Raw genomic sequence first — 13,666 nt, forward strand, 5'->3', positions numbered from 1 at the left:
CATCGTGTTTTAGTTCATTTATAAATAAGAGAAGTTTTCTCAATCCATCCTTTGTGCAACTGTCTGTATTTTTAAAGTTTGAAGTCTTATTCGTCATAATGATCTAGTACTAACAAGTACCGCCAGTCAGAAGTACGTAGGGAAGAAGGAACGATCAACACTAAAATTGACGAAAAAATCACAGAGCCTCACGCACGAGCAAAGTATGAAAACTATCTTTTAATTTATAACAAAACTATCCCGTTAAAGTTTTTTAATTTCAAAAACTATAAACTCTATAATAAATATTTTTTTATAAAAAAACAAAAATCTTATAACAACTCAAATGAGTAGTAACAAAGTATTAGCCAATCAAGAACCTAATAAGTTCATGATTTCTCAAATAAAAGATTGCAGAGTTGCTATTAAACAACTTCAAAGAAATTTAGATTATATTAATGATGAAATTTCTTTAACAGATTTAACAATACAAACATCTCTACGAGATGATTTTAGAAGGCAGATAAATGCTAAAAGTAGAAGATTCGCACACATTCATGTACAAAATCTCTTAAAAATGGGTTTTAACTCTAATAAAAACCATTTGACAGAGTTAAAAGATAAGCTTTTAACTTAAATTTATCCGCAACCAATTCCGGATTCGCACACATTCGTGTACAAAATCTCTTAAAAAATGGTCTTAACTCTAATAAAAACCATTTGACATAGTTAAAAGATAAGCTTTTAACTTAAATTTTTCTTCCGTTGCACTTCGAGCATACTTGTAACAATATTCAAAATATTAAATCTTAAGGGAACGTTTCTGAATATATTTTCTTTCTTTATTTTAAGATCTATTTTCTTAATTTTTGAAAGAATCTTCTACTAGTGGACGGTGGTAGTGGTGGCGGACGATGTTCTTGAGTTCATGAAGATATTATTGGGTATTTATCAAAGGCACACCCCCCCCCCCCCTACACACATATAGAGAGGACCCCTTGCATATTAAATTTCATTTTTTTTTAAATAATAGAAATCCTCATAAATAGTCCCTAAGTAGTGAAATGACGAAAATGTCATTTACTTAACGGACAAATACTGATAAAGTAAGCCATAAGGACTACACATTAAAAGTTTTGAAACACAGTGACCATTTGTGAAATTTTTTAAAGTTAGGGACGAAACTTCAAATTTTGTAAAACTACAGGGACCATTTATGAAGTTGTCTTTTTTTTTTAAGTGAGAACTTAGTGTCCAAATTGACCAAGTGAAAACTTAGTTTCTTTTGTGCTATTTTTTTCTCAATTTTGACATGTTTTAAAGATGTTTGTGTCCAAGAGTCATTATCGAATAATATTTGTTAATAACATAATCACAACTACTGAAAATACCAACATCGTTCATTATTTTTCACTACATTCAAACTTTCTTCATTCAACTCTCCTATCTTTTTGTTTCCATCATCTTCAAACCTTCATCTCTAAAAAAATGGCTTAGCTTTAGACCACTGATAAAGAGATCGTCTTGGCTCGTGCATGGATCGATGTAAGTGAAGAGCCATTCAACATAAACGTCATAGATGCGTCTACTTTTTGGTCAAGAGTCACCCAAAGATACAATCGCGAAGCCGGTTTAGTTGAAGCAAAAATCAACTATTCTCCTAATGGAGACATGCAAACGCAGCTACAGTGCAATTTCACACTGTGTTTGTTAAGATGAGGTGTGAAGCACTAAATTGTGAAAATAAAAGAATTTTATTCGTCGATGCTCATGAGGCTTTCCTTGAAGAAACTAACAGACATTTTAGGTTTGATGAATTTTGGCAAGTTGTGAGGAAGAGTGACAAATGGCGACAATATATCCAATGAACATTGTTGTGTTTTATTTTAATTTAAAACTTGTTTTAATGTTTCATATGTTTTAATTTCAAGTGTCTTGTGTGTTTTTTAATTTTAAATTCGTTGTTTTTTAATTTAAGGTGTACATGTTCTTGGTATTTTAAAGAAAATTTTAGTTTTATGTATTTGTTTTTATATAAAATATTTTTTTGTTTAAAAAAAATATATTTTAAATGACAAAAGTGACAAAGTGTGCTTTTAAATGACTAACGATTCGCAGAGGTATGGCAAATTTTAAGTAACACCTACGTGACAGTGAAAAAATGGCAAAAATGATATATGTCCCTTAATTAGCCTTATGATTGAGAATAATCAAGGAAGATAATTTTCAATAGTTTTAAAGTATTTCATTTTTACAAGAAGCAAAATAAAGTAAATGGAGTATTACTTGCGTGTAAACAGAAAGTGAGTAGGTAGTAGTGTTGACATTTGACAATATGATCGCCGTAATTAATCATATGGACAATTTTGTCCTTGGTTGAATACGATTTGCTCTCTTTGTTTCCTAACTAACAAGTACACGCCACAATGGCAAAAATGTCAAAAACACTACATCGTTTGAAATCCTAATAAATTTTTATAGAAAAACACGTGATAACATGCCACTCCAGTTACTCTTAAATCATTAAAATATTTCACCATTAATTTATTTATTAGAAATAGCAAATACCGCATTGTCTCTACATGTGTGGATATATTCCATAAATTGTTTTGTAAACCCACATAATATTGAAAAAAAGTAGTTGAAATTTTCTCAAGATCTTAAACCATGTCGATCTCAACCTTTTTGGCTTCTCAGATAAATTTGCATGAAACCCTAGCTCACAAATCCCATGCTACTGTTTCTTTCAATCCTATTTCTGGGTTTCGGATCAACAAACACACGCTAGCGCTAGCTCCTCTCACAACCACCAACATCGCCACCACTAGATGGGATTCCGTCATCGCTTATGCCAACGTGGAGCCCGCTGGAACACCATCTCCACCACCTGGTTCTCCTCCTGGTGCTTGGTAGCTAATCTTCCAACTCGTTTCTTTTATTTATTTATTTATGAGTCGTTAGTATTTATTTTTTTAACTTTTAGGAAGAATTGGGCTATTGGGATTTTGATGACATTTATCATTCCCTTGGTTACCACCAAAGGAGGTCCAATAAAATTTCTTCTGCGTAAGTGTTTAATTAAGTTTTTTTTTTCTTTAATGATTAAAAAAAAATTGTTAGAATAATGGGTTTTGGTGTCACAGAGAAAGTTGACCAAATAATGGCGACGGCGGAGCATATATCGGATATAGTGGAATCGGTGGCGGATAAGGTGGACAAAGTGGTGGATGAGCTCCAAGAGGATCTGCCGGAAGACAGCCAACTCAGGAAGACTCTTGATTTTATCGAAAATGTGGCTGAAAGAGTTGAAAAAGATGCTCACAACGCCGGAGATTTCATTGACAAGGTTGGTTTTTCTTTTCTGTTTTTTTTTCTTTTTCTTTTTATGAAAATTAATTTAGAGTTCAAGATTTAATTTTTTTTTAGATCATATGTTTCGTTTTCTTTTTCAATTTATTGACAAGGTTATATATGTATTTTTTCTTGATATTTGGAATTTCAGGTTCAAGAAATGGAAGACAAGATAGAGGATATAATGGAACCTGTATTAGAGGAAGCTAAGGAGGTTGATAAAGAAGCCAAGGAAAAAGAAAAAGCACGAAAAAAATGAAATATATAATTACATATAACTTGTAAATCTCTTATCAACCGGTATCATTTTCATGTCAAATTTTTGTTTGGTGATGAAAAAAATTAAATTCTATAGCTTAATCGAATAATGTGAAATTTCATTTCAAATAATACTGGACATTTGTTCCCTTTTGTAGACTTGTGGTTTTTTAAGGAAAATGTGAAAAGAGTTTCAATATAAATCTTTTATCATCATGATTTATTTTTCTTGATATTGTTCGTATATAGTAGATATTGTTATTATTGAATATCTCATTTTGTGATCTATCTTACGCGTCATGTGTTGATTATTTATTAAACACGAAAAAACATATTTCACGTGTAAAATCATTTTCGGGCCTCTAGAAACGCAATACCACATCATATTGAGTAGTATCATATTTTGCTTAAGAATCATCTTAAAAATGATCGATAGTGCATGATGTAGCACAGCATTTGATTTTTTAACTTAACTTCAATATTTCAAATTAAATAAGTTATCAAAAACTTGATCATGTATTGCAAATATTTTTGGTTTAATATTGGGTCGGCTTCTTTCATTAAACATAAACTTTATATATGTCCGGTCGAGTAATTTACACTTACTTATATATCGATATAACTTTAGCAAATATTCTTCATTTTATTGAAACTTACTTATTAATGTATAATTTTATTGGGCGTACGTATTTAAATATTTGAATATTCAACACACCTAACACTATCGAGCTCGACCTCGCGATCTAAAACTTACAACAACTTGTCAACTTGTATCTGCATTCGCCATATCTTAATATCTTGTAAGGTACAACAACTTGGCAATAGTTATTGATGTTGAAAAGTACCTTCAAATCAACCAATCTCGCAATGTTAACGTCTTTCATAATTTACAGTAAAGGCTTGAGGGAACGTTCATGCCACATTAAATGTATGACATGTCATTTATATGAGATTGGTTAAGATATGTTAAATGGTTTGAAATTGAAAATAAATAAATAAACCAATGAAAAGCTATAAACCCTTGCCTTCTTTCTCCTCTCTCGTTAATAGAATGTCTTTTCCTTACGATTCATTAGACACGGTACATTTGGGGGTGGTATACGCCCAGAGTGCCGATGCCATGCCAACTCCACTCCGCCGATTGGAGATGAAATTAAAACATAGGGTCGGTCCTGATGTTTCAAATGCACAGGAGAGTCGAAATGAAAGGTCTTTAGGCTCTAATGTGTAACGAATTCAATTATATAAATCTGAAATGTGCATACCTCCTTCCAAGGCTACCTATGCTAAAATTGAAAGAATGTTTATTTTCTCAATTTTGTAAGCTGGTTATTTTTCCCACATTGCCCTTGAAACATCAAGCATTTTCCAAGCTAAATCTCGGCCAGATTCGTCTTCTTCGTCCTCAACATCACTTCCTTCATCATCTTCATCTTGATCTTCCACTTAAAAAAACAAAGAACATAAATGCAATTGTCATCCATATTTGTATTATTGAAAACATTTTCAAACATCATTGATGTGATTTATGAAGATTTAAGTACCTTCTTTAGTGTTGCGTTATTCACAGTAGTTTCATTACTTTCAACAGATTTAGTGGATCCTTTTCAGTGGATTCTTTCTTGGAAACAGGACCTGAGACTAATGGATCGAATTCCTCTTGAGCCTTATATAGAAGTGCACATCTATATTTATAATATGATCTCACACATTCAGGCGTAATCTCGACATAATGTGCAGCTCTAATACAACAACCCAAAAGAAAGAAATTTCATCATCTTTATCTCAAAATAGATGTGTTCAATTATATCACAATTGCAACAAAATATAACATAAAAAATTCAACATATATCTCAGATTTTCTAGTTCAAAAGCAAATTCTTCTGAATGAACAATACTTAGTTAATAGTACTACGCCAAATTTGTTAACTATAACTATTTAATTCTCCGAAAAACAAAAGTACACTTCAAAACATGGTTTGTTTGCTTTCAATAAAGCAGAATACGAGATTATTCGCATATATCAACAGGAAAAAGACTTCTAGATGACTAATTGAGTAAAATAGTCTATAGAGTTAGAAACTATAACCTAATTTCTAGGGCACGACTGAAGCAATCATTAACTTCGGCATAGTCTTCTTCTTTGTTAACCGTTGATCCTCTCTCCATCAACTCTTCAACGTACTTGAGTGACTTCTCCTTTTCTCCATTAGACGCCAGCCCCGATGTCTCGACAACATCATTGTTGTTGCACGAAGAGGTTGTGTCACCACCCGTTGAGTTGGTCTATAATCGATCATCCGTCCTCGCTTGAATGATCGCTTCTCTGCCTTCGAGTGTGAACTCCTAATTCCTGAATACATTATAAAAACAATAGGTCCCCTAAAAATCTTGGGCCTTGTGCACGTGCACAGGTTGCCCCCTTCATCATCGGGCCTGTTAAAAGAGTATGAAGAATAGTTATATCAATGTATTAATCTTGTAGTGGATAAATAAAAAAATGATTGCGGAAAAATCAGTTCCTTTAATTTATATTTGTTTTGGATCTAGCTAGCTCAAAAAATGTTTTATTTCTTTATAAATCTTATCATTTTGTAATGGTTTTAAATAGCGGTGAATATCATATGTATACAATTTATTGGTTTCAAATCGTATATCATACTATTAATAGTTTGTACAAAACTTTTTGCTACTAGTATCGTATCAAATATAATTTGTGCCAACTTGTTTTGCTACTAACAAGTTTGGTGGTACAAATTGATAATAATATACACTAACTTCTTTATACTTTTCAATTGTAATACCTATAAACCTGTAAGGGCATGAGACAATTTTGTCGTCTAGTATAAAGAAATTTCTAAAGTGAATATTTTAGTTTATTAAAGAATTCTATTAAGAAATTTCTAAAGTGAATATTTTAGTTTATTAAAGAATTCTATTAAGTAACTTTTTAGTTTTTTAATGTAACGTGGTAATAACTATTAACTACGATTAAATTACTAATACCATTTTGTTTAAATTGTAAGCCCTAAACACATTTGACAATCGAAATATACGATTTCGTATGTGTGTGTGTGTGTGTGTGTGTATATATATATATATATATATATATATATATATATATATATATATATATATAGTTTCACAATTATATCATTATTACTACCTTTTAAAATGGAAACGAATTTCAAAAGAACTAGTTAAAAACCGGATTGGTTTAAAAAAAAACGTATTTCACTTAAAACCAATGTTTGTTCACCTCTACCTTGGATAGATTATGTATTTGGGCTATTAAAATATAAAATATAAGTTCTAAAATTTTTTATTTATACATATTTTCTTTTGTCAAAACAATAGCATAGTTCACTAAACATAATTAAGGTAGATCACAGTTTTTCATTTTTCTATACCTCTTAGGTCATCCATTACACCCACCACTAACCACGATAGTGGTTGGTGTCACATCGTCACCACATTCTCTACCACTAACCATAGGATACCTATCACTAAACACACCATTCCACCTTATTTTTTTAATTAAATTTAAATCAAAAACACAATAAAAAATATTTTTTTTTAAATAAATTTTTTATTCAATTAAACAAAGATTATATTAATTTAAAACACACAACTTAAAATAAATAAAAAAAAACAAAACAAAACAAAAACAAACATAAAAATGCAACCACAAACAATTTAAACTAATTTTTTAACCTTATTTTTAATGACTAAATTTTGGGCACTCTTTCAATTTTCGCCAAACTTTGACATGTTTAAACGGTGTGTGTTTCGATTTTTCATATTGGTGCATGACCACAGCGAACGGGTCGTCTCCATCTACGTTGTTTATAACAAAGTTATAAATCTCATTGAATTCAAGACATTTAACCCTCATATCACGAAACTTCGAACATATTTCATCAAGACTATGAATTCGCCGACCCATTAAATCATGGAAAACGTTTCCAACTTTTACCCAAAAATTAGGAGGCATTATAGCATCTGAGTCTTCTGAAACAGCTACCCATACTAGTGCTAAGATCTTTTCTTCATTTTCTGACCAATTCATTCTTTTAGGAGCCATTGGTTTTGAATTTATCAAGCAAAACAAGTGTGTGATTGTTAGAAGAAGAGAAAAGAATTATGAGTAAAATGAAAGAATACGTGTGGTATTTATAAAAGATGTTTAATGGTGTTTGAAAGGTAAAACTAAAAAAATATTTTAAATACTAAAATATAGTCGATACAAAACAACCATTCACATTCATCGTTTCAATTCGTTGTCCAGAGCACGAAGGGTCACGACCACGACCCATCGGGAATGTGTGCACGGTCGTGGTTCGTGGCCACCTAGACCACGACTTCGTTCGTAGAAACCATACCGGAAGTTCTTATTAAATAATAATAATAATAATAATAATAATAATAATAATAATAAGGTAGGTCAAGTGACCTACCTTTGTAAACATGGACTCGCCACTGATTATGTTAGGTTTCGTATTTTTATTACAACGACCAACTTCGGGAGTCCTGTTTAAATTGGGTAGAGGAGATGAATGTTAACATTTATGACTAGGGATGTCAACGGGACCAAACGGGAGCAGAAATAGTTGCCCCCGCTCCCGCCCTCGAAATCAGTTGTTGCCCCCGCCCCTGGATCCCCTGTTTACATAGTCCCCGGTCCCGCCCCCGGTTACCTCCATCGCCCCCGATCCCGCCCCCGTTCCCCTGGTTCTCCCGGTTTATAGGCTTAAAATTCGATTTTGTTTTGCTAAAAATCTACTTTGTTTTAGGCTAAAAAAACTATTTTTAATAACTTTAAAAGCTTAAAACCTAATCTTTTTGAAACTAAAAAAATTAAAAATCTAACATTACGAACCCAACATTACAAAACGACAATTCCAACAATTTTACAAATATAAAATACAACAAATCCAACATTACAAATATAAAACAATTACATGTCCAAAAATATATGATCAATTAGCTACATATTCAACATTCATTAATTGGGAATGGGAATGTTAAGCCTACACTAAACCTATAATTTAGAAAATCTATTTTGTATATGTATTTTATATTAAATATATATTTTTTACATATATGTACAAGTGGGGCCCCCGCAAGAGTACGGGACGGAAATACCGACTCCCAAACCCGGTCCCGATATAAACGGGGTTTATTTTTGCCCCCGCCCTGCTCCCGCTCCCAGTTTTTTAAAAAATTTAGTCTCGTACAAAGTCCCACGGGAGCACGATCCCACAGAAGTTTTTGACATCTCTGTTTATGACTTAATAAGGAGTAAAGGGACTAAGTCACTTAAATGACCTTTGACCGTCGGATAGATTCAAACAAGGAAATTAATTAGACCAAATTATAGTAAACAATATAATATTAGACTATGTGTAAGACTCATGTATTACATGGGTTTATTAAAAAAAAATAAACAATACAAAATTCTAAACATTTGAAAAGTAACAATTTATATGAAAAGTGAGAAAATATTGAATTACAAAAATTAAAATGTTTTTTTTTCTATTTTAAATTTAAACAAATAATTTAGATAAATAAATAAAGAAAATTAATGAATCCTTAATTTGGTAATTTTGAAATTTGAAGGAAGGTTCATTAATAAAATTAATATGCATTTATTATTGAATATAAATATTATCTACATTTTAATAAAATGAAAAAACCATAAAATGACATGTGGAATAAAAATTAATTTTAAAAAATCATAAAATTACATGTGGTAAAATAAATGACAATGTGACATGTGGCAAAAATATCTTTATTTATTAGAGAGGATGTTAAAATAAATAGTTACCATAAATAAGTTACGTGAAAAAAAACTCTTATAATTTCTAAAGCTTTTAACTATTCAAATAAGTTCTTAAATTTTTCTTTTATCATTGGAGAACATTGTTTTTTTTTAAGATTACTCCAAATACTTTTAGAGAGTATTTGTCTAACCTAAAAAAATGAGTTTTCTTTTTAATTTATGAGCGGTTCCCCAACAATATAAATTAAAATGAGTATTTAGATAGATATCTTTTTAAAAAAATTTATAACGATGTGAAACCGGAGATAAATCATTGTTAGTAAGTTACTAACTTATCAAAACTCATTATAACTTATAGTTGTCATATGGGATATATACAGTAAAGTCCCAATATTTTCAGCGATTTGACAAAAAAGTCCTAAACTTTATTTTTTTGACAGTAAAGTCCAAATTACCAGCAGTTTTTGACACTTTTACCATTTTTCCCCGGTTAGCCGGTAATTAGGACTTTTTTGTCAACAAAATAAAGTTTAGGACTTTCTTATCAAATCGTCAATTAGGACTTTACTGTTAAAAAAATAAACTTTAGGACTTTTTTGTCAAATCGTTCAAAATATTGGGATTTTAGTGAATATATAATTTTTTTGTTAGAAATTTAATGGTATGATACTCTTTAAGCATAAGAGTTATTGAAACATTCTCTAATCAGCTAGATCCTATTGAAATCCTTTACGTTTGCTTCTTGTTAAATCGTTTTTTTAATCTCAACAAACCGACATTGAAAAAAATTGAATTAATCAAGAAAGAAAGAAAGAACCAGGGTTGTGTTGGCTTTTTGCAGTCTCAAAAATGGAGAAATAAGAAACCGAAAAAAATGAAATTGCCCTTCTTTCTCTTCTCCACATTCACACCCTTTTGACTAGGCATGTGTTGTTTGTGTTTGTATAAAGCTAGGGCAATTTCGTTTTTTTAGGTTTCTAATTTCTCCATTTTTGAGACTGCAAAAAGCCAACACAACCCTGGTTCTTTCTTTCTTTCTTGATTATCTTAATTTTTTTCAATGTCGGTTCGTTGAGATTAAAAAAACGATTTAACAAGAAGCAAACGTAAAGGATTTCAATAGGATCTAGCTGATTAGAGAAGGTTTCAATAACTCTTATGCTTAAAAAGTATCATACCATTAAATTCTAACAAAAAAAATTATATATTCACTAAAGTCCCAATATTTTGAACGATTTGACAAAAAAGTCCCAAAGTTTATTTTTTTGACAGTAAAGTCCTAATTGACAATTTGACAAGAAAGTCCTAAACTTTATTTTGTTGACAAAAAAAGTCATAATTACCGGCTAACCGGGGAAAAAAGGTAAAAGTGTCAAAAACTGCCGGTAATTTGGACTTTACTGTCAAAAAAATAAAGTTTAGGACTTTCTTGTCAAATCGATGAAAATATTGAGACTTTACTGTATATATCCTGTTGTCATACATCTCTAAAAATCCTTTTTTTTTTTTGTCATTTTATCGAATGCTAAAAAATGTTTATCAACTTATAGCATTTTGACACTATATAAACTAATTCAAACATTTTTTTTAAAAACTTTGGTTTGATACAGTTATAAATTAATAAGCTAATAAATTTAAAGAACTCTTATTAATTCAAAAAAGTATTCCCAAACACCGTCTTATTCTCTAACCTTTTAAATTTCTTTTAAGTTTTATGATATTTGATGCTTATATTTAGTGACATTTAATTTATATCCTACTTATACTTAAACTTATATATTTTCATTATTTAATCTTGGGATATATACAGTAAAGTCTCAATATTTTCATCGATTTGACAAGAAAGTCCTAAACTTTATTTTTTTGACAGTAAAGTCCAAATTACCGGCAGTTTTTGACACTTTTATCCTTTTTCCCGGTTAGCCGGTAATTAGGACTTTTTTGTCAACAAAATAAAGTTTAGGACTTTCTTGTCAAATCGTCAATTAGGACTTTACTGTCAAAAAAATAAAGTTTATAACTTTTTTGTCAAATCGTTGAAAATATTGGGACTTTAGTGTATATATAATTTTTTGGTTAGAAATTTAATGGTATGATACTCTTTAAGCATAAGAGTTATTGAAACCTTCTCTAATCAGCTAGATTCTATTGAAATCCTTTACGTTTGCTTCTTGATAAATCGTTTTTTTAATCTTAACAAACAGACATTGAAAAAAATTGAGATAATCAAGAAAGAAAAAAAGAATCAGGGTTGTGTTGGCTTTTTGCAGTCTCAAAAATGGAGAAATTAGAAACCTAAAAAAACGAAATTGCCCTGGCTTTATGCAAACACAAACAACACATGTCTAGTCAAAAGGGTGTGAATGTGGAGAAAGGAAAGAATGGCAATTTCGTTTTTTTTTTTTTTTTTTTTTGTTTCTTATTTCTCCATTTTTGGAGTTGCAAAAAGTCAACACTACCCTGGTTCTTTCTTTCTTTCTTTCTTGATTATCTCAATTTTTTTCAATGTCGGTTTCTTGAGATTAAAAAAACGATTTAACAAGAAGCAAAACGTTAAGGATTTCAATATGATCTAGCAGATTAGTGAATGTTTCAATAACTCTTATGCTTAAAGAGTATCATACCATTAAATTTCTAACCAAAAAAGTTATATATACACTAAAGTCCCAATATTTTCGACGATTTGACAAAAAAGTCCTAAACTTTATTTTTTTGACAGTAAAGTCTTAATTGACGATTTGACAAGAAAGTCCTAAACGTTATTTTTTTGACAAAAAAAATCCTAATTACCGGATAACCGAGAAAAAAGGGTAAAAGTGTCAAAAACTGCCGGTAATTTGGACTTTACTGTCAAAAAAATAAAGTTTAGGACTTTCTTGTCAAATCGATGAAAATATTGGGACTTTACTGTATATATCCCTTTAATCTTAACTATCAAAACTTTCAAAACTAAAAATATCAAAAATGATAAAACATTACGGTTATATAATATTTTATCATTTTTATATTTTTATAACTAGATATGTGAAAACTTTTATCATCTTTTATGGTTTTGTAAAAAATATTCAACAAAGTTATACATGTTGGTAAAATTGTAAATTATATAAGGACGCCTAATAAAACATTTAAGATAGAAAAAAGATTAGTTAATTTTAGAAAGAAAAAAAAATGAAAATGTTAAGTAGTGAAGATAAATTTAATAAAAGCTATTTTATTAGATAAAAATTAATGAAAAAATGAAATGAGAAAATAATAAGTTTTGTGAAATTAATCATTTTAGATTTCTTATTTACTCGTTAGCTTTTTGTCAAAAAACAATAAACTTATTTATATATATATATATATATATATATATATATATATATATATATATATATATATATATATATATATGTTCAAATGTTTCTCACATCTATTGTGTGCTAGAATGCACCAATAAAAATTGAGTAAACATTAAATATATATATTAAATGATATCCGTATTTATAATTCTTTTTTATGAAAACTAATTTAATTCGTCATTAATGTCAATAATAATATTCTTTCAAAATGAATTCATATATAAAATAATAAAAGTGCATTCTAGGAGAACGAAAGTATATTCTACTACAATACACCCTCATTCTTCATATTCCATACAACTTTATTGTATTATAAGTGAGTGAGTCCTGAAATAATGTTATTGCTGACATAAAAACTTAGATACAAATTCATTCTGAAAGAATATTATTGTTGACATTAATGATGAATTTAATTAATTTCCAAAAAGAGAAAATTATAATTATGAATATCATTTAATATACATACAATTACGGAAACCATTTAATATCTGTCATTATTTAATTAAATAATAATATAATTTTACTAAATTACTATTGGTACATTCTAGCATACAATAAATATAAAAAACACTTTAACCTAGCCTTATATATATATATATATATATATATATATATATATATATATATATATAGGTAAAAGATCAAATGAGAACCAAAATACAATAAAAACTCTAAGAACCATTATTTTTTGTTTATATTTTTTAAAATAATAAATGGCATGTGGTAAATAAACATTAATCTTATCCTACTTTCATAAATATACATCCACATCTACCTTTTAGATCAGAGATTTTTTTCATTTTTAAAAAGTTCAAAAACTCCCTTCCCTCTCTTCTTCTACCACCGACAGCATCCAGTCGCCGCCGATGTCCGCCCCAGCAACTCCGGTGACGCTATGTTCTCTGGTGGCATTACCTTCTTCGACGACTTCACGTTCTCCGACGACTTCATCTTC

At 29.6% G+C, this 13,666-nt stretch overlaps 1 protein-coding gene and 1 pseudogene across 1 annotated transcript; one reads left to right on the forward strand and one right to left on the reverse strand.

Annotated features, from left to right (window-relative positions):
* The first annotated feature begins 2,543 nt into the window (after window positions 1-2,543).
* LOC145083203 (uncharacterized) lies at window positions 2,544-3,741 on the forward strand. Its single transcript, XM_079023368.1, has 4 exons — window positions 2,544-2,888; window positions 2,963-3,045; window positions 3,123-3,325; window positions 3,482-3,741. The coding sequence occupies exons 1-4, from the start codon at window positions 2,647-2,649 to the stop codon at window positions 3,587-3,589; spliced, it is 636 nt and encodes a 211-aa protein (XP_078879494.1). The 5' UTR covers window positions 2,544-2,646; the 3' UTR covers window positions 3,590-3,741.
* A 1,083-nt stretch (window positions 3,742-4,824) lies between these two features.
* Window positions 4,825-7,672, reverse strand: LOC145050891 (uncharacterized; annotated as a pseudogene).
* Between the last annotated feature and the right edge of the window lie 5,994 nt (window positions 7,673-13,666).

The sequence above is a fragment of the Lactuca serriola genome, chromosome 1, assembly GCF_051521515.1.
Source record: "Lactuca serriola cultivar US96UC23 chromosome 1, Lser_US96UC23_V15, whole genome shotgun sequence".
Lineage (NCBI taxonomy): Eukaryota > Viridiplantae > Streptophyta > Magnoliopsida > Asterales > Asteraceae > Lactuca > Lactuca serriola.